The sequence below is a fragment of the Erythrolamprus reginae genome, chromosome 1 (genome assembly GCF_031021105.1).
Source record: "Erythrolamprus reginae isolate rEryReg1 chromosome 1, rEryReg1.hap1, whole genome shotgun sequence".
NCBI lineage: Eukaryota > Metazoa > Chordata > Lepidosauria > Squamata > Dipsadidae > Erythrolamprus > Erythrolamprus reginae.
In genome coordinates, this window is record NC_091950.1 from 355,216,572 (window position 1) to 355,238,496 (window position 21,925).

General features: G+C 39.4%; 1 protein-coding gene across 1 annotated transcript in view; it reads right to left on the reverse strand.

Moving 5' to 3' along the window:
* LOC139153593 (ALK tyrosine kinase receptor-like) overlaps nt 1-21,925 on the reverse strand; it is a 348,525-nt gene that overhangs the window by 11,795 nt on the left and 314,805 nt on the right. The window contains exon 4 of the mRNA XM_070727773.1: nt 6,303-6,434. Coding sequence (XP_070583874.1) covers nt 6,303-6,434 — 132 coding nt within the window. The remainder of the gene's footprint in view (nt 1-6,302; nt 6,435-21,925) is intronic.

The following is a 21,925-nucleotide window of genomic DNA, read 5'->3' on the forward strand; positions in this document are numbered from 1 at the left end:
ACATGTGTCAGACTCACCCAAAAAGCAAGCGAGCCTCGCCATGTTCCTCTGAAGTGGCTCCTCAGATAAGCACAATGGTTCTTCCTCTCCTCCCCTCCATCAGCATGGGCCTTGCCTTCTGCTGCTGCTGCTATGAGGCTGAGGCTGAGAGTGGCGCCTAGCGGAAGCCACAGCAGTGGTGCCACTCTGGGATGACAAGTGACTGTCCAGGGGCTGCTGCACATGTGCACTGCATTGCACTACTGGCACTCTAGCATGACATCATCAGGCTGGCTGGGATAGGCCCAGAGCGCAGGCTCCGTAGACTGGGGAAGGAGGTGAGTGGGTGGCAGGCCGCATCCAGGAGCAGCAGCAGTATCAGGCGGCCGAGAGTCCCAAGACATCTGCTTGCAGGGGGAGTGAGCAGTGACCAGGAACAAGTTTGGGGGTGGGGCCAGTCAGCCATTGCGATTCAGCGAATCACCGGTGGCTGTCGCTACCAGTACACCCAAACCAGTCCAAACTGGTAGCATTTCACCACTGACTGTACTTACATTACTATAATTCTTTTAGTGAGTACTGAAGGTGATGAAAATACAAACTTACTCTGTGATATCAAGTGTTGATTTTCATTCAAGAGGTACCATTACATTGGCTGTATGATACGATCTGCAAGTAACGGAGGTCATATAGCCAGCAGACAAAAAAGGGACTGCTCATTTATGACAGAGGCAACTTGGGGATTACATTCTTTTCTGCTCTTTTCTGCCCCTTTAGGGGCTATGTTTTGGAAAAAGTCAGAAAAATATTTGATTATAAAGTTCCACCAGTTTCCCCGCTTTAAACAGAATGCCACATTCATTCTTCTTTAATTGGATTACAGTCTCCAAATCAACAGGAGGTTCTGATGCAGCCTCAGGCCAAATCAGAATAGACTGTCAAGCTAGATGCACCTTGACTTCTTCTTGAAGCTGCCCTGCGTGCCATTCAGTTTAATTCACTTTGTTGCCAAAATATAGTATACAGAATGGTGTAATGAAGTAGAACATTTGAGGGAAATGTCTAAGTATTAAATACTGCCTAGGGTCTAGAATATGTGGGGAAATGACAGGGAAACTGAGTGTGGAACTATAAATGAAGATGTATTTGCAGTACAACTGCTAGCACAGGCTTCCATTTGTCATAAATGTAACTTTATGAAACTCTAATTGTTTACTACTAAGGAAACACAGACTTCTTCATTTATTGCAATGTTTCCTGTACAGGATGTGTTCCAAGAGTAATGCAATTATTATTTTTTAAGTAATTTATTGAACAGATTTGCACAAACGCTTAAAATTCTTCAAAGTACTGTCCTTGGGCCTCTACACATTTTCCCCAGTGACTCTGCCATCACCGGTATGCGTCCTGGAAGGCATCTTCGGAGACCTCTCTAAGGTCTTCATCACGACTGATTGGATCTCTTCTATGGATGATAAAGGGATTCCTTTCAGGGCTGGGAACAAAAATAAGACTGCTAGGGCAACGTCAGGACTATGGGGGGGCAGTGTTGGCACCTCGTGTTTGGCCAGGAACTCATGGACTCGTAGCGCGTTGTGGCAAGGTGTGTTTTTTGTCCATAGAAGAGATCAAATCAGCCGTGATGAAGACCTTGCAAGAGGTCCACAAAGACGCCTTCCAGGGCGCGTACCGGTCATGGCAGAGTCACTGGAAAAAATGTGTAGAGGCCCAAGGACAGTACTTTGACGAATTTTAAGTGTTTGTGCAAATCTGTTCAATAAATTACTTTAAAAAAATAATTGCATTACTTTTGGAACGCACCCTGTATATAGAGAACTACTGACAGCCATTCACCCCAATTCTGTGGCAAGATTTAACTTGTGTGTTAGAAAATTGCCATGATTATTTTTCAGTTTGCACAGATCAAACTCTAATAAGCATAATTGAAAGGAAGAAAGGATTTGCACGGATCTCATGTGCTCCCAGTATCTTTGTGAGGTTCTCATTTGTAAATTTAGATGGATTCATATACAGAAGCAGACCTGTCAAACGCATTATGATAAACCAAACGCCGTGGATATAATATACTTTCTCAGACAAGAACTAAGTTCTCCTTACTAGTGCATTGTTAAATTTATTCTGGAATGTGAATGGGAATAAACCCACAAAGTATCTATTGAATTATAACTGATGGCTCATCACTCCTTGCTTTTTTTTCAGTTAAAAGGTTTCTATATAATTTTAAATAAAAAGCGTGTTTTTATATAATCATACAACATATTTCTCTACAAAAACTATAATTGGATAATGATTTAAAATATTCAGGAATATAATATTTAAAGTGTGCATAATTTGCACTTTCTTCAAAGTCTCCAAACGGCTGCATATGATTCTTCTTGAAATTTATCCATATAAAATATTTTAGGTAGGTTAAGCCAATGTCATTCAATGAGTTTCATGAATGAGTGGAAATGTCAGAGAGCCTCATGGGTGATGGGGCAGGGCGTTTTTACCCTCCCCGGCTCCAGAGAAGTCTTTGGAGCCTGGGGAGGGCAAAATATGAGTCTACTGGGCCCACTAGAAGTTGGGAAACAGTCTGTTTCCAGCCTCCAGAGAGCCTCTGGGAGGTGAGAGAAGCTGTTTTCGCCTTCCCCAAGCACTGAATTATGGGTGTGGGCACTCACGCATGTGCGATAGTGCACGCCCATACTCTTTCGCCACCCAAAGGAAGAAAGGTTTGCCATCACTGTGCTATAGAATTTCAGCTAAAATGGTGTCCAGCCTCTTCTTAAAAACCTCCAGTGATGGAGCACCCACAACTTTTGGAGGGAAGTAATTTCATCAATTTATCAGAAAATTTATCCTTAGTTTTTTATTGCTTCTCTCCTTGATTAGTTTCCATCCACTGGTTCTTGTCCTGCCTTCAGATGCACTGGAGAATAGGTTGACCCCTTATTTTTTATGGCAATTCCTTAGATATTAGAACTATTGTGTCCTTTTTTCTTTAAACTAAACCTACCCAATTCCTGCAACTGTTCTTTGTATGTCCTAGTCTCTTAATCATCTTTGTGGCTCTTCTCTGCACTCTTTCTAGAGTTTAAACTTCTTTTTTATATCATGGGAATTAATATTGGATGTAATGGGTCTTACAAGTTATTATAAAATGGTATTAACATTTCACATGAACTTGATTCTACCCCTCAGTTAATGATTTTTTGCAACTTCAGCACTTTCCTGGCTCATATTTAAGTGATTTCTCACTAGGGCTCCAAGACTCTCAAGTTATTATTATTGATCAAGGTACTACTTATTCCATACTTGTGCATTTTTTTCTTGCCTAAATGTAGAACCATACTTTCTCATCACTGAATTTAATTTAATTTAATTTATTTATTTATTACTTAGATTTGTATGCCGCCCCTCTCCGAAGACTCGGGGCGGCTCACAACATGTAGAAACAAATCATAAGCAATCAGACAAATTTAAAATATTTAAATATTTAAAAACCCCATATGCTAACAGACACACACACAGACATACCATGCATAAATTAAACGTGCCCAGGGGGAGATGTTTCAGTTCCCCCATGCCTGACGGCAAAGGTGGGTTTTAAGGAGTTTACGGAAGGCAGGAAGAGTAGGGGCAGTTCTAATCTCCGGGGGGAGTTGGTTCCAGAGGGCCGGTGCCGCCACAGATAAGGCTCTTCCCCTGGGGCCCGCCAACCGACATTGTTTAGTTGACGGGACCCGGAGAAGGCCCACTCTGTGGGACCTAATCGGTCGCTGGGATTCGTGCGGCAGGATTTTATTAGGTAGGACCCAGTATTCCAGTCAAGACCTTTCTCTATCTTAAGTCTAACTTCTGGAGTGTTGGATATTCCTGCTAGCTTGGTGTCACCTAAAAATTTGATGAGTTCTGCTTCCATCCCCTCATCTAAATCACTGATGGATATATTGAAAAATACTGATTCTAAGATAGAGACTTATGATGCCCTTATATAAACTTATTATGTGTGGGTAAACTATAGTTAGATACACAGTGTAAGACTAGTAGAAACTTAATAATTCAGGTTATTATTATAGCAATAGCATTTAGACTTATATACTGCTTCATAGTGCTTTTACAGCCCTCTCTAAGCAGTTTACAGGATCAGCATTTTGCCCCCAACAATCTGGGTCCTCATTTTACCCACCTCGGAAGAATGAAAAACTGAGTCAACCTTGAACTGGTGGTTAGATTTGAACTCCTGAACTACAGCTAGCAGTTAGCTGAAGTAGCTTGCAATGCTGCATTCTAACCACTGAACCATCCCGGCTCTTATAAATTTGTATGCCATTATTATAAATTTGCATGCCACCCAACTCCCAATGACTCTGGATACAATATGCATGTTTGCCATTGTAAAATAATTGCAACCAGCTAATCTCATCTTCTATGAATACCAAGATGTAATTATCTCTCTGAAGATTGAAAAATAATAGACTGAAATCAAATTTTCCAATATCATTATAACTTTATTTGTACATAATTCTACTCATATAAATATTTACACCCATTTCTATTTGAAAGTATGATCAAGTTGACTAAGAATACTCCAACAGTAAAAAAAACACAACATAAAATAGAATTAAAAACTATTAACTATATTAAGATTATCTTTATTAGTAACAAGAATAGATTGCTCTGTTCATAATATAATTTCTATACTATTTTCCTTTTTGTATTGCTGTGTTTATTTGTTTTGAGTTTCTATTGACTTTCCAATGCTGCTGTATGTATGTATTTGTATATGTTGATTAGTTTCCCTCAATCATATATATTAAATTGGAGTAAACTGCCTTACTTAGTTGGTAACACACAGGACCTGTCTTTTGTACTTTTGGAACATTGTTTTGGTATGAAATGGGGCTATCTAATAAGTCAAAGTGGCATTTCTATAGGGAGAAAAAAATATATTCAGCATGCCTAGTCATTCAGAAATGACTATGCAGGTAACCTCTGAATTTATAAACAGCTATTTAGTAGTTTATGAAGGGAGAGTGCTGTAACATTATAAAAGTTATCTCCTACTGTTTCCTTTGTGGATAATTTGGGCTGAATCACACCTACCAGCACATTTCAAATAAACTGTCCCCTTTTCATCACACAAGAAAAATACCTCAATAGAATTCTCAAGACATTGCAGTTACTCGTTCATGTTTCATCTAAAATGCATGCAACTAATTTCCTTTCTCAACAAGAGGATGTGTGGGGAAAAGTCATTCTCTAATCTTATTTCACACACTTCTGCCTCCCACATATAGTAAGAAACTAAATCATCATGATTCACTCTGCTTCAGAGGCACAATTCAGGATTTATGTAATAACTGATGTCTGCTTATCCTTCCTACTTTTTCCCCTTCTCCTGTTGTTACTTTATAAATGTAAGCTTTATAAATTCCATGTTGGTTCCATTTTAAGCCTTCAGACATATCTTGTTACTTAACAATATTTTTAACTTAAAATATCCTGATGCCTATATTCCTTTCCTATGCCTCTTATGAACACAATGGAAGTGGACAGCTTTGTGTATTCTACCCTATCCCTGTTTTCAGTTGCCTTCTCCTACTTGAAGTCTATTAAATAGACCTTAACTGTCTACTGAAGCTCAAACTCAAATATTTTGGCCACCAAATGAGAAGAGAGGACTCACTGGAAAAGATCCTGTTAGGAAAGATTAAAGACAAAAGGAGAAGGGGATGGTAGAGAATGAGATGGTTAGATAGTGTCATTGCCGTGGTGGGCATGAGTTTGGGCAGACTCAGGAGGATGGGAGAATGGGAGGGGGTGGAGGATGGGAGGGGGTGTAACTGGCGTGCTATAACTGGCATGCTATGATCCATAGGGTCACAAAGAGTTAGACAGGGTCACAAAGAGTTAGACATGACTCAGAGACTGAACAACAACCAAAATGTGTTCTGTATATTATTTAGTGTATGGGCTTCCCCATCTTGATGGGCTCCTCCTTGGTGTCTTCTTCCTGACTAGAGATTAGATTCTGTAGTCATCTAATCTGGGACAACCTATACTAGAGATCTAAGTTCTTTACAACTTCTGTGTTCTTGGGGAGTGAGATGGGTACAACATTTGCAGTGTCCCTCTTTGGTCAGAAAAATTAAAAATTCTGTGCATCTCCCGGGAGGATGAAGTGACTTCCTTCCCCACCCATGCATATCTAGTGTTGAGTTCAAAGAACCAATTCAGGTTCTTTTGTAGAACCAGGATAATTTTCATTGCCGTAGAGCAAGGCAGTGTTCTGAAATTTTAGAGGCTATTTGACTTACTGCATATCTGTCCTTCATCTTCTCCATCTGCACAATCTTTGATGAAGTCACACACCCGTCTCAACTTGATCACTGTTCCATTCCAGCAGCTGAAATAACTCTGAAGAGCCATTTTAGAGACAGATGGAGGTCCTGTGAAAAAGGAAGGAGAATATTATTTAAATCTCTTCATCAGTTTGTACAGTATACTTAGCTAGCTTTCATTCTCCACCAAAGGATCATAATCACCACAACCCAAAGGCAGCTATTCCATTAAGGATCACAAAGGTTGACTACAGGTTTATTTATTTAATTAATTAATTTATTTTTAGAGTTGAAAGGGACCATGAAGGCCATCAAGTTCAACCCCCTGCCCAAGCAGGAACCCTATAGTACACCGGTCAAGTGGCAGTTCAATCTTCTCTTAAAAATGTCCAGAGTGTTGGAGTTCACAACGGTTGATACAATGTGATTCACAGATGAAATGTCTCTCACTGTACTCATGATATGAGATTAATTTTTTTTGTTTCACATGTCCATGGGAATAATATAGGTATCTTTCCTTTCCTTTCCTTCCCTTTCCTTTCCTTCCCTTTTTCCCTTATGGCAAAAATGAAATAAATTCTACTCCAGCACTTCCTGAATCTGGAGTGTGAACATGGCTAGGGAAATCAGCTCCATCTCCTTGGAGAGCCAGATCAATCTTACAAACTAAAACAGAATCAAATTTTATTATAAAGAAAAGAGGAAAAATGTAGTTCCTTTTCAGCTTTAAGTATCCTTTCAGTGTCAAGGGAAGTAAAAAGTATTATTTTTTTAGATCAGAAATCTGAGCCTCTGAGCAGATATATTATGTTATTGATTGCCCTAAAGGAACTCTGCTAAAGAGTTTCCAAGATGCATAAAAATACCACAATTTACTGAGCATGTACAGAGAACATAAATACTAGGGAAACAATACATAAATATTATGAACCAGAAGCATAGAATAAATTAAATTTAGCACATTTCTTAGGTAAATTTTCCCTATTTCTCTAAAGGCCAAACTAGCCTTGGAACAGATGTTATTTCTCTGTTGATTTGTTACCTAGAAAATCCCATTTCCTACAAATACCAATTTAAATCTGAAGAGAAATGGTAAATCCCATTCTTTCCAACCTCTTATTCAACATCTGCCTGATTTTAAATATACAAAACCTTTTCTTCTACAATAAAGGAAGGGTTTGGGAGAATTGCCTTGTGGCCTCTACTTGTGCCTGCTTGAAACTAAGAAAAGATGCTGATCTGAACATCTTGAAAGAACAGCTTGCTGTCTGGAATATTTTCAAGGCAAGATGACTTCGCAACACTAATAGATTTACCTTTGCAAAGTAAAGAGCCTTCTTGTTGAAATTATTGCCTAAATAATTTTGTTAAATTGAAATCTACCTGATTAAACACTTTCTCCTTTCTTCCTTATATGAGGTGGGTTTTTCCCCCTGTTAACATTAGTCACCCTGGCTGTCCAGTCCCCCTTTATTTTTTCCTCCTTCTCCTATTAAATTCTTGACTCTCAAAAACTTAACCAAATGGTCTCTCTGAAACAATGGAAAAGGGAAATGCTTTGGATTTGCTCTCTTCCTTAAAATCTGTGGTGCATATGAGATTCTACTGTTGGGTCTCAAAGTTACTGGCAACAAAGCAAACCCTGTGGTTTACAGATGGTCAAAAACATTTTGAAAAAAGAAGTGGGGGAACAAACATCTCCAAACAAACAAATAAACTTCCCTTTCATACTGTCTGGGTATTTATGGACTGTACTCTGACAAGTCCCCACTTTTATTTATTTATTTATTGTTAGAGTTGAAAGGGACCATGAAGGCCATCGAGTTCAACCCCCTGCCCAAGCAGGAACCCTATAGTACACCAGTCAAGTGGCAGTTCAATCTTCTCTTAAAAATGTCCAGAGTGTTGGAGTTCACAACGTCCGCTGGTAGATTGTTCCATTGGTTGATCGCTCTGACTGTCAGGAAGTTCCTCCCTATCTCCATGTTGAATCTCTCCTTGGTCAGCTTCCAGCCATTGTTCCTCGTCCGGCCCTCTGGTGCCCTGAAGAATAAAGTGATCCCCTCCTCTCTGTGACATTCCCTCGTATTTTAGCTTTTTTAGCTGCTGCTGCACATTGTTGGCTCATGTTTAGTTGACTACTATCATGTCCGCTCTGGCCCTCCTTTTCTCTAGGCTATCCATGCCCAGTTCCCTCAGTCTCTCTTCGTAAATCTTGGTTTCCAGTCCCTTAATCATCTTGGCTGCTCTTTTTCGCACCATCTCCAGAGTTTCAATGTCTCTTTTGAAGTGTGGTGACCAGAACTGAATACAGTACTCCAGGTGTGGTCAGACCAGGGCGTAGTAGAGTGGTATTAAGACTTCCCTGGTCTTGGAGTGTATTCCCCTGTTGATGCAGCTTAGGATTGTGTTGGCTTTTTTAGCTGCTGCTGCACATTGTTGGCTCATGTTTAGTTGATTGTCCACCAAGACTCTGAGGTCTCTTTCGCAGTCGCTACTGCTAAGAGGGGTTTCTCCGAGGTTGTATGTGTGTCCAGGGTTTTTTCTGCCTAGGTGAAGGACTTTGCTCTTGTCGATGTTAAACATCATTTTGTTCTACCTAACTTTGGGACATACATATCCTGCCACTATATTTCTTTCTTTTTCTTTTCTGTTGAGACCCCTTGGTATTGCCCTTAGGACTTTCTCCACCATGGGGAAAAAGTTAAAATTCATAAACTAAACTGTTGTCAGAATGATAGTTTTCCTTTTATTTTTATACCATCCAATGTTCGCCTCAAGCCAAGTAAAGGCTGTGAGGCTTTGTTCCTTGGAGAAAAGACATGTAGTAGAAGTGATGTGGAATAGAAACCAGGCAGAGCTTAGCAGCAATGATACTGATTTCATGGTGGTATCATTTTCTACTGATTCAAGAATGGATGCATAGTGTTTTAGATTAGCAATAGAAAAAGCCCAACCAGTTTAAGAGAAAAAAGCTGATATTTACTGAAGTCAACACACAAACAGGGAAGGAACCTAACATGTTTATTTCATAGGTAAAATTATTTCTCAGCTTGAATACACTTGCACCAAGTAGAAAACTCTCATTGGTACCACTGTCGTAGATTTGTAATACCCTGCTTCCCCTCCAGAAACTCAAGGAGTAACATCATTACATATTTTTTGTTGTAAAACATTTACACATTCAGATTATAGTTAAATCAGTAAGGATACATGTTGTTTCTGTGAGCCTCCCTGACACTGATAGTGTTGTGATTCAGCCTGAGGCTCCTCAGGGACCGGCTGGATCTCTGCCGGATCCATGCCCAGAGGAGGAGGACAGTGAACAGGAGGGGGAGGACCAGGCAGACGGGGGAGAGGAACGTCAGGAAGAGGAGGAGGGAGAGCAGCCTGAGACCCCCGGGGGGGGGGCTCTCCCCAGCTAGTAGCCTGGATTCATTGGATGAAGACGCACAGGCTATAATAGACATGAGGCAGCGACGTGCAGCTCAAAGACGGGGCCAATTAGAAAGGTATTTCCATCCCTGAATTGGCAACAGCTGGGTTTGGGTGTGGTTTTCCTCAGCAGGGTTGAAAAGGCAGGCCTGCCCTTACAGTCTTGTGGAGAGTTATCAACTAGGAGTCCTGTGACCTTGCTTCGATTCTCGCGTCTCTGATCTTGGCTTGTGGCCTAGAAGTCTGGAAGACTTGGGGGAGGCGTGGGTTTTATTATCTCCAGCGTTGTTTTTGCCAGCAAGAATCCTGTTTTATTGCCTGGCCTTCATGAAACCTCTGTGAAGCTTCATAGCGTTCCTGTCTGTAAGAACAGTTTTTGTTACCTGTGTTTGCTTTGAATTATATAAACTGCCTTTGCTTTTTACCAGTGTGTCTGGATACTCTTTTTGGTTGGGGTTGGCATCTGGGGGGACCCAGACAGAACAGATAGTAGATAAGGTTTCAATTCTTGATTGTCAATTTCCTTTTGCTGATTGATTTGTTGATTATGTACTATGAACTCATTTTCCACTCCCGATCTTCCTATTTTGTTTGACGTTGACATGGAGAGTGAGCAAGGGAGAAATGCCACTTCATGATTTATGCTTCATGTTTTTTTATTTTCCTTTGCTTTGCTTCCAGTCACCTGGAAGAGTCTGCAACACATGTTTTGATAGCCTGATTTGTGTAGATCAGGGACAAGCAATGTCAATGCCATCCAGATATTTTGAATTGCAACTTAATTAGGTTGGCACGGCTAACCAACTTTGGCTGATTCTGAAAGCATTGCAGGGCCAGGGCTAGAGAATATTTTGGCTGTGGGTTGGACTGGGAACTTGGGGTAAAGATACAGAAGGCAAACTGCTTCCAAATTGTCGCCGTGTTCATGAAATCACCAGGGCTGAAGGGAAACTTTGCCATTTGTCTTTCCCATTGGCTATGTCAAGAATAAAGGACTATGGAGCTATAGCTTGCAGCATCTGGAGGATACTGGGTTATTCATTCTAGTACAATTGACTGATAACTGATGGCTGCTGGTCTTGCCTCACAAAAAGCAGTTTGGATGTGCTCTACAAACCAGTGTCCTCCCCAGATATTCAGTTAAGAGTTAGCTGTTTAACTTCTGCTTGTTGCAATAATCAGGGGGGCAGTGGAGGATGAGTTTTGCTCTTGAACTTGACAGCTTGATTATGCATTTCTTTTCCACTGTCATAATACTTGCGTTATGAAGGGAACTCATTCTTTTTGAAAAGAAGTGGTTTCCCCCACCCTCTTTCTTGTTAATTTGGATGAACTGAGTTCAGAACACAATGTAGTGGTGACTCTTTATGTTAGTTGCTTAAGACCCTTCGAAACTAAAAGCACTGCAAAATAACGCTACAAACTGGAAATGTCAAAAGTGAACTATGGATTCTGCGGAGGCATAAAAGTAAAAACTGTCCAATAATTTTTATAGCTTTAATTTTACTTGTTTATGCCAGCTTTTTCCCTGTGTGTAGTTATGATCTCTCAGAAGATAGAAAATAAAATCTGGATTTTTTTTTGATAGCTCTTCTCCAGAGCTTTAGCACATTACTGCAAGTGCTTGGTTTTCAGAAAACTGAAAGAAATGCAACCTTTCGGATTGCTGTAAACACCATAAAGCAGAGAAAAACCAAGTGATAAAACTATCCCTTGAAATAGAATAGAATACATGCTCAATCTGCATGCTCATCCCTCCGTTTGCTTACCTTTGATTATTTTATTGCTGAGTTCTTTTTATGTTAGATTAAGCTATCATTTATTTCTAGTATCAGAAAAAGTATACATATCAAGGATCAGTGGGAGTCACATAGTGTATAGACTAAACCGCTCTTCCAGCTAAGTACAGCAATTGAAACTCAGAATGTCTGAACAGTCATTTTCAGTGCCACATTGGATGCAACTCTGGGTGTAGGCCAGCGGTGGGGTGCTCCCAGTTCAGCCTGGTTCTGTGAACTGGGAGCGGCAGCAGGAGGCTCCACCCACTCGGCCAGGATACTTCTGCGCATGCAGAAGAACCGGTGGCAAACTTTTGCCAGACCCATCCTCGAATACAGCTCATCTGTTTGGAACCCATATTGCATCTCAACCATTAACACCCTTGAAAATGTCCAAAGATACTTTACCAGAAGAGCCATTCACTCCTCCACTCAAAATAGAATACCCTACGAGACTAGACTTTCAATCCTGGGCCTAGAAAGTTTAGAACAAAGATACGCCTTAAACAAGATCTAAGTATTGCCCACAAGATCATATGCTGCAACGTCCTGCCTGTCGGCGACTACTTCATCTTCAACCACAACAACACAAGAGCACACAACAGATTTTAAACTTAATATTAACCGCTCCAAACTTGACTGTAAAAAATATGACTTCAGTAACCGAGTTGTCAAAGCGTGGAACTCATTACCGGACTCCATAGTGTCATCCCCAAACCCCTAACACTTTACCCTTAGATTATCTACGGTTGGCCTATCCAGATTCCTAAGAGGTCAGTAAAGGGTGAGTACAAGTGCACTAGAGTGCCTTCTGTCCCCTGTCCTATTGCTCTCCTATTTCTCCTATACCTTTCTTCTATTGCTATATCTCTTCTTCTATTCTTTCATTGATATGTTCTATTACTATACCTTCTTTTCTAATATTTCTTAGATATATTTTACTATGAGTATCTCCTCTATAACCTTCATCATGTATTTTTACTATGTGTATACCCACTAAAACCCTCATTGTGTATTGGACAAAATAAATAAAGAAATAAAAATAAATAAATAAATAAATTTAGAACCCACTACTGCTGTAGGCATTCAATATTCTTTGCAATAGTACATATGTGCTTTGTCACTGCCTTCTTCAGGCATGACTTTGCACATTCTAAGCAAAGCTAACAGTGCTGGAATTCTCAAGTAATCCTTTATCCAAATACTAATTGATCCTTTAGAAATAATAGAAAATACTTTATATGTTTTAGATTTTGGCAGTGTCTAGCTCTCCAAGTTTGTTTCAATTTAGTTTCTGAACCTTTAAAAAAAAAAATTATTGGGGCTTTTTTTGGTTAAAAACAACATATAAAAAATACATAAAACAAAAACAAACCTGGAAATAGCTAACCACTTTTACAACTTTTTCTTACTATTTCCAAATATATTTACACTTTACAATATTGCTATTTTTATTTTGACACTTGCTATTATTTGTCCAGATCTATCTTTAATGGATTGAGTCTCCTAATATATTTTTCACATCAATTTCTTCCACTTTGCTTACATATAAGTCAATTGCTTTCATAGGAAAACCAAGTAAGAACATTTACAGTTTCTTCCACAATAATCCTGATTTTATAACAAAGTTTGATTTTTTTTATTGTGTTTTAACCACTTGTACCATTTGTTCCATGCTTTATAGAAAGGCATGGCTGGCTGCTTTAACAGCCAGCAGGAAATTGCCTTGGGTCCAGGAGGAACACGGCCCATTAAACTGCCTAATTAGGCACCCATGATCTCGCAGGTGACCGCGACATCACTGTCCCTGAGTTTCACGTTTTCTGCGCCACCCATTGGGGCCGGGGTCGTGCCTGGGTAAGCCCTATAAATAGGGCTGCGTCACAGGCATTCTTCTTTTGCCCCTGGTTCCTGAAGAAGCGGACACCCTCCCTCCCTATCTTGCAATGTGCCTCGAAGGGGTCACCCACGGGGGCCGAATAGGAATTTTTTGCGGTCTCAGCGTTTTAGCAGCGACCGGTTTTTTGCCTATTCCACACTGGGGAGTGAGGATGGCCTGCTTAGGGGGTGTAGCACATTTAGTGATGATTTGATAATTGGCTTCCCTTTGGTCACTGGGGTGGAAGGTTAGGGGCGGAAATTGGGCAGTGGTAGCAACTGCGTGTTCTCCTTTGGGCATCTTTAAAGATGATGGGCAGCCTCTCACCAGAAGCTCATGGTGTCCACACCAGCCTGGGCGATTGGAGAGGGGTTGTCCTTGGGACTCGCCTATCCCAATAATCAGAAGGGGATAGGACGGTGAGCCTTTCCACACGCCTGGGCGTGGCCACGATCCAGGTGAAGGCATGGTACCTTCACCTTGTTCAGCAAGGAGCTATGTCCATAGTTGCCCAGGAAGTTTATTTGTGAATTATTTCTGCCCCAAAATTTTTAATGATCTCTGCAAATCCTGGTTATTTGACGATAATCATTTCATTTAAAGTTCATTTAACTTTAATAAAGTGACCTATTTAAATCCAGCTCTTGGTGTCCATGTTCTTATTCTGCCTCCGGTACAATTCTGTATCTTCCTTTTCATGCATCTCCGTGTTAATTTGCACATCTCAGTACATTCTAATTTTTTTCTAACAATCATAGAGGATGTGGGGATGGTATTGGTTTTCCAACTCTGTGTATAGGCAATCTTAGCCAGGGAAGTTATATGGAGTATTAAATAACAGCCCTCTTTTAAACACTTTATTCTAAAAATTCCAAGCAAAAACGGCTCCAGCTCAAATCAATCACCTGTTGTGTATATTCTTCCAACCAATTTCTTATTTTGTTCCAGAACATTTTAATTTTAGGGCACATCCACCAAAGGTGATAATAGGTCCCTTGCTCCTTCTTGCACTTCCAACATTTCGAAGACACTGTCGGGAACATCTTTGCCAATTGTGCTAGGAGTAGATGCCAGGGATAAAACATTTTATAAATATTTTCCTTATATGATGCCACCAGAATCAATTTGTAGTTTATTTCCCAAATATTATCCCATTCTACCAAATTGATTGCATACCCAAAATTTTGTGCCCATGCGATCATTGTCCCCTTGACCACTTCTTCCTCCAATTTGAATTGTAACTGAAAATTATATAATTTCAAAATCATTTTTTTTCTTTTGGTCCAAATACAATTTTATCTAATCCTTGTTCATTTTGGAATCTAAATTGTATTGCATCTTTCTTGCATTGTGATTTTATTTGTAGATAGTGCTACCAGTTCTATTCCCATTGATTTGGATCTTGTTTTGTTTTGAGCTTTTCTTGATCATCCAGGAGTTGTTTGTATGTTACTATTTTTTCCTCATCCAATAAATTTGGGTAAATGATTGCTTTTATTATTGCTAAACATTTGGGGATTTTTCTATAATACTCGTTTTTGATTTTAAGCCAAATTTCTAACAGGGATCCTCTTATATAACGTCTTTGGAAGTAAGCGTGTGTTTTGTGCTTCTCTCCCCATCTAAAGGCATGCCAGCCAATTTGGAGGTAGAAACCTTTTAAGGTTTAAAATCCTTTTATTTTTAAGTATGATCCAATCCTTCATCCAATTTAATGCAGTAGCTTAATAATAGAACTTAATTTGTTCCATGACCAGGTTCTTAAGTAGAAAACTTTGTGAGAAGAAGCAATTTTTCCCATTGAAATATATGAATTGCACTGGTGGCGAGGTATTTTATAGAATTAATATCTTAATATCTTGCATTCCATACTGCCATCCCAGGAGTAGTTGTTATTTTGACTTTTTAAAAACTAATTATGTGGGTTACATATATATAACAATAAGTGTGTATTGCTAACTTTGCTAATCTAATGAAATTATTACTTTAAAAAAGCTACATGGGATGAATGATCCTGTGACATTGGGAAGAAAGATGTGCAATTGGATTTGAATGATAAAGGTAAGGAGAAAGGGAAGGAGGGAGAGAGAGAGGGAAAAAACCCTATCAGATTAGTAAGAATTTTATTTTCTCTCATTCAACTAGACAATGTCAACTAGACAATGTCGTTTGGCGGAACCTAGAGGAACAGCCTTCTCTGTGGGGGGCCCAGCCCTCTGGAATCAGCTCCCCCTGGAGATTTGTACTGCCACCCCCCTCCTTGCCTTTCATAAGAGTCTGAAGACTCATCTATGCAGCCAGGCCTGTGGTCATTAGACACTGTCCCCGGCTGACAAATGTATTGTGAGCTTGCTGATTGAATGGGCATGAGAGCATTTTAATTGGTTTTCCAGGATTTCAGATTATTAATTTAATTAATTAGATTTGGATATACACTGTCCCTTATATGTTGTAAGCTGCCCTGAGTCCTCAGAGAGGGGCGGTATATAAATACAATAAATAAATAAATAATAAATAAAATAAATAAATAAATTCAATGTTCCTTCTCCTTTCTAAATAAAGGAGAAAAGTTAGCCTTCTTTAATAATATAATTAAATGGATTGGGAAATGTCCCCTAAGGACATTTAAGGACGGTGACAAGGTTTCCACATTTTTTTAAAGTATTAATGTTTGCTTCCAACAATGTCAAAACATTGTTTATCAGAAAAAGTGCAATGTTTGCTGTATATTAAAGAAGCAACTCTAAAGGAATAGGGAATGAGAAAAACCAATTGATGCAGAAATTCTCATTGGGAGAAATGCTTATTTTGTCACAGCTATCTAGTTATCAATTCTCAGATAAATAACTTAAATATTGAATATTGTATAACTGAATGGGCAAACATTGAGGAAATACAATTTGTGTATCAGTGTTATGTCTCTTCATGGGACATAGGGACAAATTAAAATATCAACCTTCAGAGTTCACTGTGATTAAAATAAAACCCCTGGTTTGTTTATAGACTTTCAGTCTGGTGAACCAACAAAATCATTTGAAATTTTATGAGTCAGAGCTAGAAGGTTATGATAATATAATATTCAAGCAGATCTGAAAGAACAGATATCCATTTCCTCAGACAATTGATAAGCCATATTTAAACCAACTTCAATTCTTTACATACCAATGGGATAAATATTTATAAGTCTTATAAAAACAACTTGGAGCGTTTAATTTTTAGGAGGCAAGGGAAGATGGGACTATCTTCAATATCTGAAAGACTATATCCCACAGGAAGATCAAGAGCAGAGACTAAATTATAGAATAAAAGCCTGTAAGCATATTCAAAAGAATGTTTTAAAAAGTCTAATAGTAAAAGCATTTCAACAGTTGAAACTAATTATCTCTAAGGGGATCTCTCATGGATTTTTCTGGAGTCCCTGATTGGATTCAATGACATCAGCGGTACCAATGATATCTTTTTCTAAATTAAATTCAGCAAAATGAGATTGAGTAAATGTCAATGAGGACCTATTTGGATGTTGGGGTTAAGATATAAGACTAGAAATTAAGTAATAGTCTCATTGTAGGCATAAAATCAGCCTGATGATGGCGAACACATTCAAAATATTACATGGGGGGAAACCCAAGCTCAAAACAATCTACATACATACACATATACGTATACATATACGTACGTACGTATGTACATACACACACACACACACAAACATAAAGGTCTTGGCATATTCGGGTTTCTTCCCGTGTAGGTTTTAGAGATTCCTGGCGACGTTTTGACAAGGTCCCTCTTGTCATCTTCAGGCTGGTGCTTTTGGCCTTGTGCTAGGGCGAACACAGCGTGAGCTGAGCTGCCTTCTCTCTATAAATACTGGTGGGTGGGTGTGGAGTGCTGGCTCAGCAGCTGCAAGCTGTGTTGAAACTTCCTGGTGAGTTAGTGGGGTAACATGGCCACAACTTCCCCAGATTTCATTCTCATGGATCTCAGCATCCTACAAGTTAGTCCATTCGAATAATCTTGCTTCAAAAATTGTTACCATGTATTTTCCAATTAATTCAAATGAAGGTTACAAAGAAACAGACACAAAAATTCTAGCTTTGTATATTTCTGAGAGAGCTGATGCCTCATTTTGCTTTTAGCTTTTTTTCTGTGCTCCCAAAAGAAATGGAACCATGTTTGAATGATTCCACATCCCAAACACATCAGAGCTGCAAATCCTTCATGTTGCCAAAGCCAACTTTATATATGAAAAATGCAGCATTTGAACCCTATTAGCAAAATGAGCCATTGTTTGTCTGACTCAGCCAACCCTGCTTTACAACACAGTTACACCATGTTCTTTTCTACTATGGGGATTTAGAACTCACTGGTGATTCAATTAGATGTGCTTTTGATATTGTTATTTATATTGCCTGACAAAACTAAAACTTAATGAAGCATGTAGAAAAACAGCCACATTTTTCCCCCAGACATGATTTTATACTGCAAATCAATTTGGGAAGGCAAAAAAAAAATTCCCTTCTCAACAAACCTTCTCTTAATAAAGGGCTTACTTTTTAAACAGGATAGTCTGCATTATCTTTGTCTTTGTGTTTTGATCAGAATCAGAAAATTACTAAGCAGTTCTAATTTAAATTTACAAGACAGGGAGCAGAGCATTTTTAGTGCTTCTTGCTTGAAGTTTACAGTGATTTGGAAACATTGTTTACTGCGTAAGTATGATGAAGACAAATTTTTGGAAAAGAAAGGCTAAAATGTGGTTGGATGAAAACAAAACAAAAATGGCTAAGCATAAAGAATATCTGTAAAGCAACGCTGGGATTAAGCAAGATGCTTCACATTGATTTATTCTGGGCAAACTTCAGCATTGGATGGAGTCCCAGTGACCACTGAGTGCAATAATTTAAAAACCATCATTCTCAATCAGCCATCAGAAAATTTCTGCAGCTACTGTTGTGAAACAGCACACAGCATTTGTCCGCTCGTTTATCACAGTTGACAAGGTGGTTGGTTGAATGAGCTTAGGTATGCATTACACATAGATAACGTACTTGTAATATAGTTTTAGTATACACAAACAGCAGCAACATACACTTTGAGTTATAAGGATTTATTTCTTCCAATAAATTGCTATTCTGCTCTCTTGATACATTCAGCACATATGCAAAAGGGGCGATCCAGGCACAGGAAAAAATTAGATGCTAAAACAGGTATTGAAAGAAAAAGCTCAGTACAAACCCTTTGTTGTTTTCACTTAAAGACAAATAAAAGGATTTTCATCCAGACTCAGTGAGTGGCTGATCTTTTAATTGGAACTATTTGTTTAATATTAAATATGGACATATAATTTGGCTTATTGTTTATCTGTATTTCACTACAAAATTATTGGGCCTTGCCTAGATCATGTCTTGCAGATAACTACAAAAACAGATAGGAAAGATAAATGATTTTGAATAAATTCAAAGTAAAAAGAAGAAGAAGACATATTTATAGCCTCATCTATGTAGCCTGAGGCATCCATACATTTCTCTTGTCATTAAACTGTAGCATTGCTGGCTAGCAGTTGTATAAATTATTATTTAAATGGTTGCATTAAGCAAATTCCATTTCAAACTTCAACTTGACAGAGATACGTACTATTGTTTGGAGTTAGGGAGCCATTCCCGAAGACTGTGATCATCTATCTATGACCAGCTAGCTATACCAAGTTATTTAAAACTTTGTGCACTTCAAGGAGCATCTATAATATCTTAAAGATATATCTTTGTGCATCCCATGAAAAAGTAATGAGATACTGCCATTGATTTTAAATTTAGAGATATACTCTGATTTACATTCTGGCACACTGATTGGTCTGATTGTTTCCTTTCTCTGTCTTGCATGCATATATGAGGGTTGATGATTCATCTAGCATTGCCTCCCAAAATAAGTGAGTCAAGATCAGAAACAAGAAGCATTCCTGATGTTTTTGTGCCAGCTGAAGAGCAACAGGAGCCTCAGAAGTAGAAACTAGGATATTAATTTGGAGGCCAGAAGTAAGATGCACATTTCTCTCTTTCAGATACTATCAGGCCCAAGCCGAAATAGGCCGAAATGTGGCCTTCAGGAAGGACGTCTTTGTGACGTCAAAGCTCTGCCCATGGAATTCCCTATTGGGATTCCCCACCTCCTTTCCAGCCTCCAGATTGGCCAAAAATGCCACCCCCGATTGCAAAAACGGCGCTCTGCCAAGCGGCTGCACCTGGCTGTAACCTTCTGAAACAACCGGGCGCTTCTTGGCGGCCTCCAGAACCTGAACCCGAACTTCCGGGTTCGGGAGAACGCCGAGAAGCCCCCCTGCTGTTTAAGAAGGTGACAGGCAGGCGGCGGTGCTTCTTGGTGGCCTCCCGAACCCAAAAAGTCCGGGTTCGGGAGAACGCCGAGAAGCCCCCCGGCTGTTTTAAAAGGTGACAGCCGGGCAGCGGTGCACAGCGGAGCACCATTTTGTGATCTGCTGGCGAAAGGCGAAAAAAGTTCGTAAGAAGAGGCAAAAATTTTCTGAACCCCGGGTTCGTATCTCAAAGTGTTCGTATCACGAGGGGTTTGTATCACGAGGCACCACTGTATTTTAAAAAACCCAAGATGAATGAAACAAGATGAAGCAAAAAAAAATGAGAGAAATGGCTTGGGGGCTTGGATGTCCTGGGACACTGCTGGTTCCAGCAACTCAGGCCACCACATTACTACTGCTTCTGTTGAACCAGTCTGAACTGGTAAAAAACCCAGCTCTGGTATGGGTACCCTGAACCTCTTCCTCTCTTCTCCATCTAGTTTGGGACTGTGCAGTCCCTTAATCTGGGCTTCTTTCTGTAATGTATATCTCCTCCCTGAGAATTCCCTGTGCTGCCAAGATTCCCCTCTAGCTTCTCCAGGTGCAATTCTTCTCACATAACACATTTAACTGGTTTAGATACCAGTAGAGTGGTACATCTACTTAAGAACTTAATTCGTTCCGTGATCAGGTTCTTAAGTAGAAAAGTTTGTAAGTAGAAGCAATTTTCCCCATAGGAATCAATGTAAAAGCAAATAATGCATGGAAACCCATTAGGAAAGAAATACAAGCTAGGAATTTTGGTGGGAGGAGGAGGAGGAAGATGAGGATGACAGTCGCTGCTGAAGGAAGAAGGTGAGGTGAGGGGAATCAAAGAAATCCAAAACTTTAAGGCTTTAAAAAAATAGAGGGACTCTGAGGTGCCTCCCATACACCTGGCACGAGGCTACACTGCACCAGAGAGAGAAACCCAGGGAGAATGGCAGGAAACTGGCCAGGCCTTCGTGCCGCTCTCAAATTTCCTGGGAAATTTTTCTGGGCTCAGGTTCTTAAGTAGAAAATGGTTCTTAAAAAGAGGCAAAAAAATCTTGAACACCCGGTTCTTATCTAGAAAAGTTCTTAAGTAGAGGTGTTCTTAGGTACCACTGTAGTTTTATTTGCAAAGCATACTAAATTGGACCCAGTCAGAAAATAGGTTAATTCGGTAGCCTGGTGCTACATGAATACAGCAGATGTTTGAATCCTGACTTTATTTTGTCCCTAGCAATTTAGGCACTTAAACTTATATACTGCTTCATGGTGCAGTATGGTTTACAATGGTTTACAGAGTCAGAGTCAGAGTCATTACTGTGAAAGGATGTGTAGAGGGCTTATGAGATAGCACTTCATGAACAGCTATTTCCAATGGTTCCTTGTGTACAAATAAAATTAAAATTCTATTTTCAGGCATACTAATGCCACCATAGAGGCTAATTATGCTTCTGTTGAGGCTCTTTCTGTTTTTAGCTGATGTGTTTGGGCCTTATGCTCTGTAGAAGGAATTGTAAAGGCACATAAATAGAAATAATAGAACAAAGGTCTTGTTTGCCCATTTCAGTTCTGGGCTTGAAATAGATAATTTATTCATACTGCACTGAGGTGAACTCTCCCCTCCTCCTTTCCTCTCCAGAATGTTCATTATCTTTGATCGCTAACAAATTGTAAACATTCCTGCACCATTTATAAAATCAAACATTTTTTGAATATTTTATTTATTTATTTATTTATTTATTTATTTATTTATTTATTTATTCATTCATTCATTTATTTATTTATTAGGTTTGTATGCCGCTCCTCTCCGAAGACTCGGAGCGGCTCACAACAATAAAGCACAGTACAAATTCAATGATAAAAAACAATTTTAAACCCTTAATATAAAAACAATCATACATCCCAGACATACCATGCATAAAACGAAACGGGCCAGGGGAATCAATTTCCCCATGCCTGTTGACAGAGGTGGGTTTTAAGGAGTTTGCGAAAGGCAAGGAGGGTGGGGGCAATCCTGATTTCTGGGGGGAATTGATTCCAGAGGGTCGGGGCCACCACAGAGAGAAAATGGCTCAATACTGGTGAACAGAAACTACACCAAGAACTGCTATCATGTAGGAAGTGTAACTCAGCAAAAGATCATAATGCAGTGCAAATATAAGATCAACCT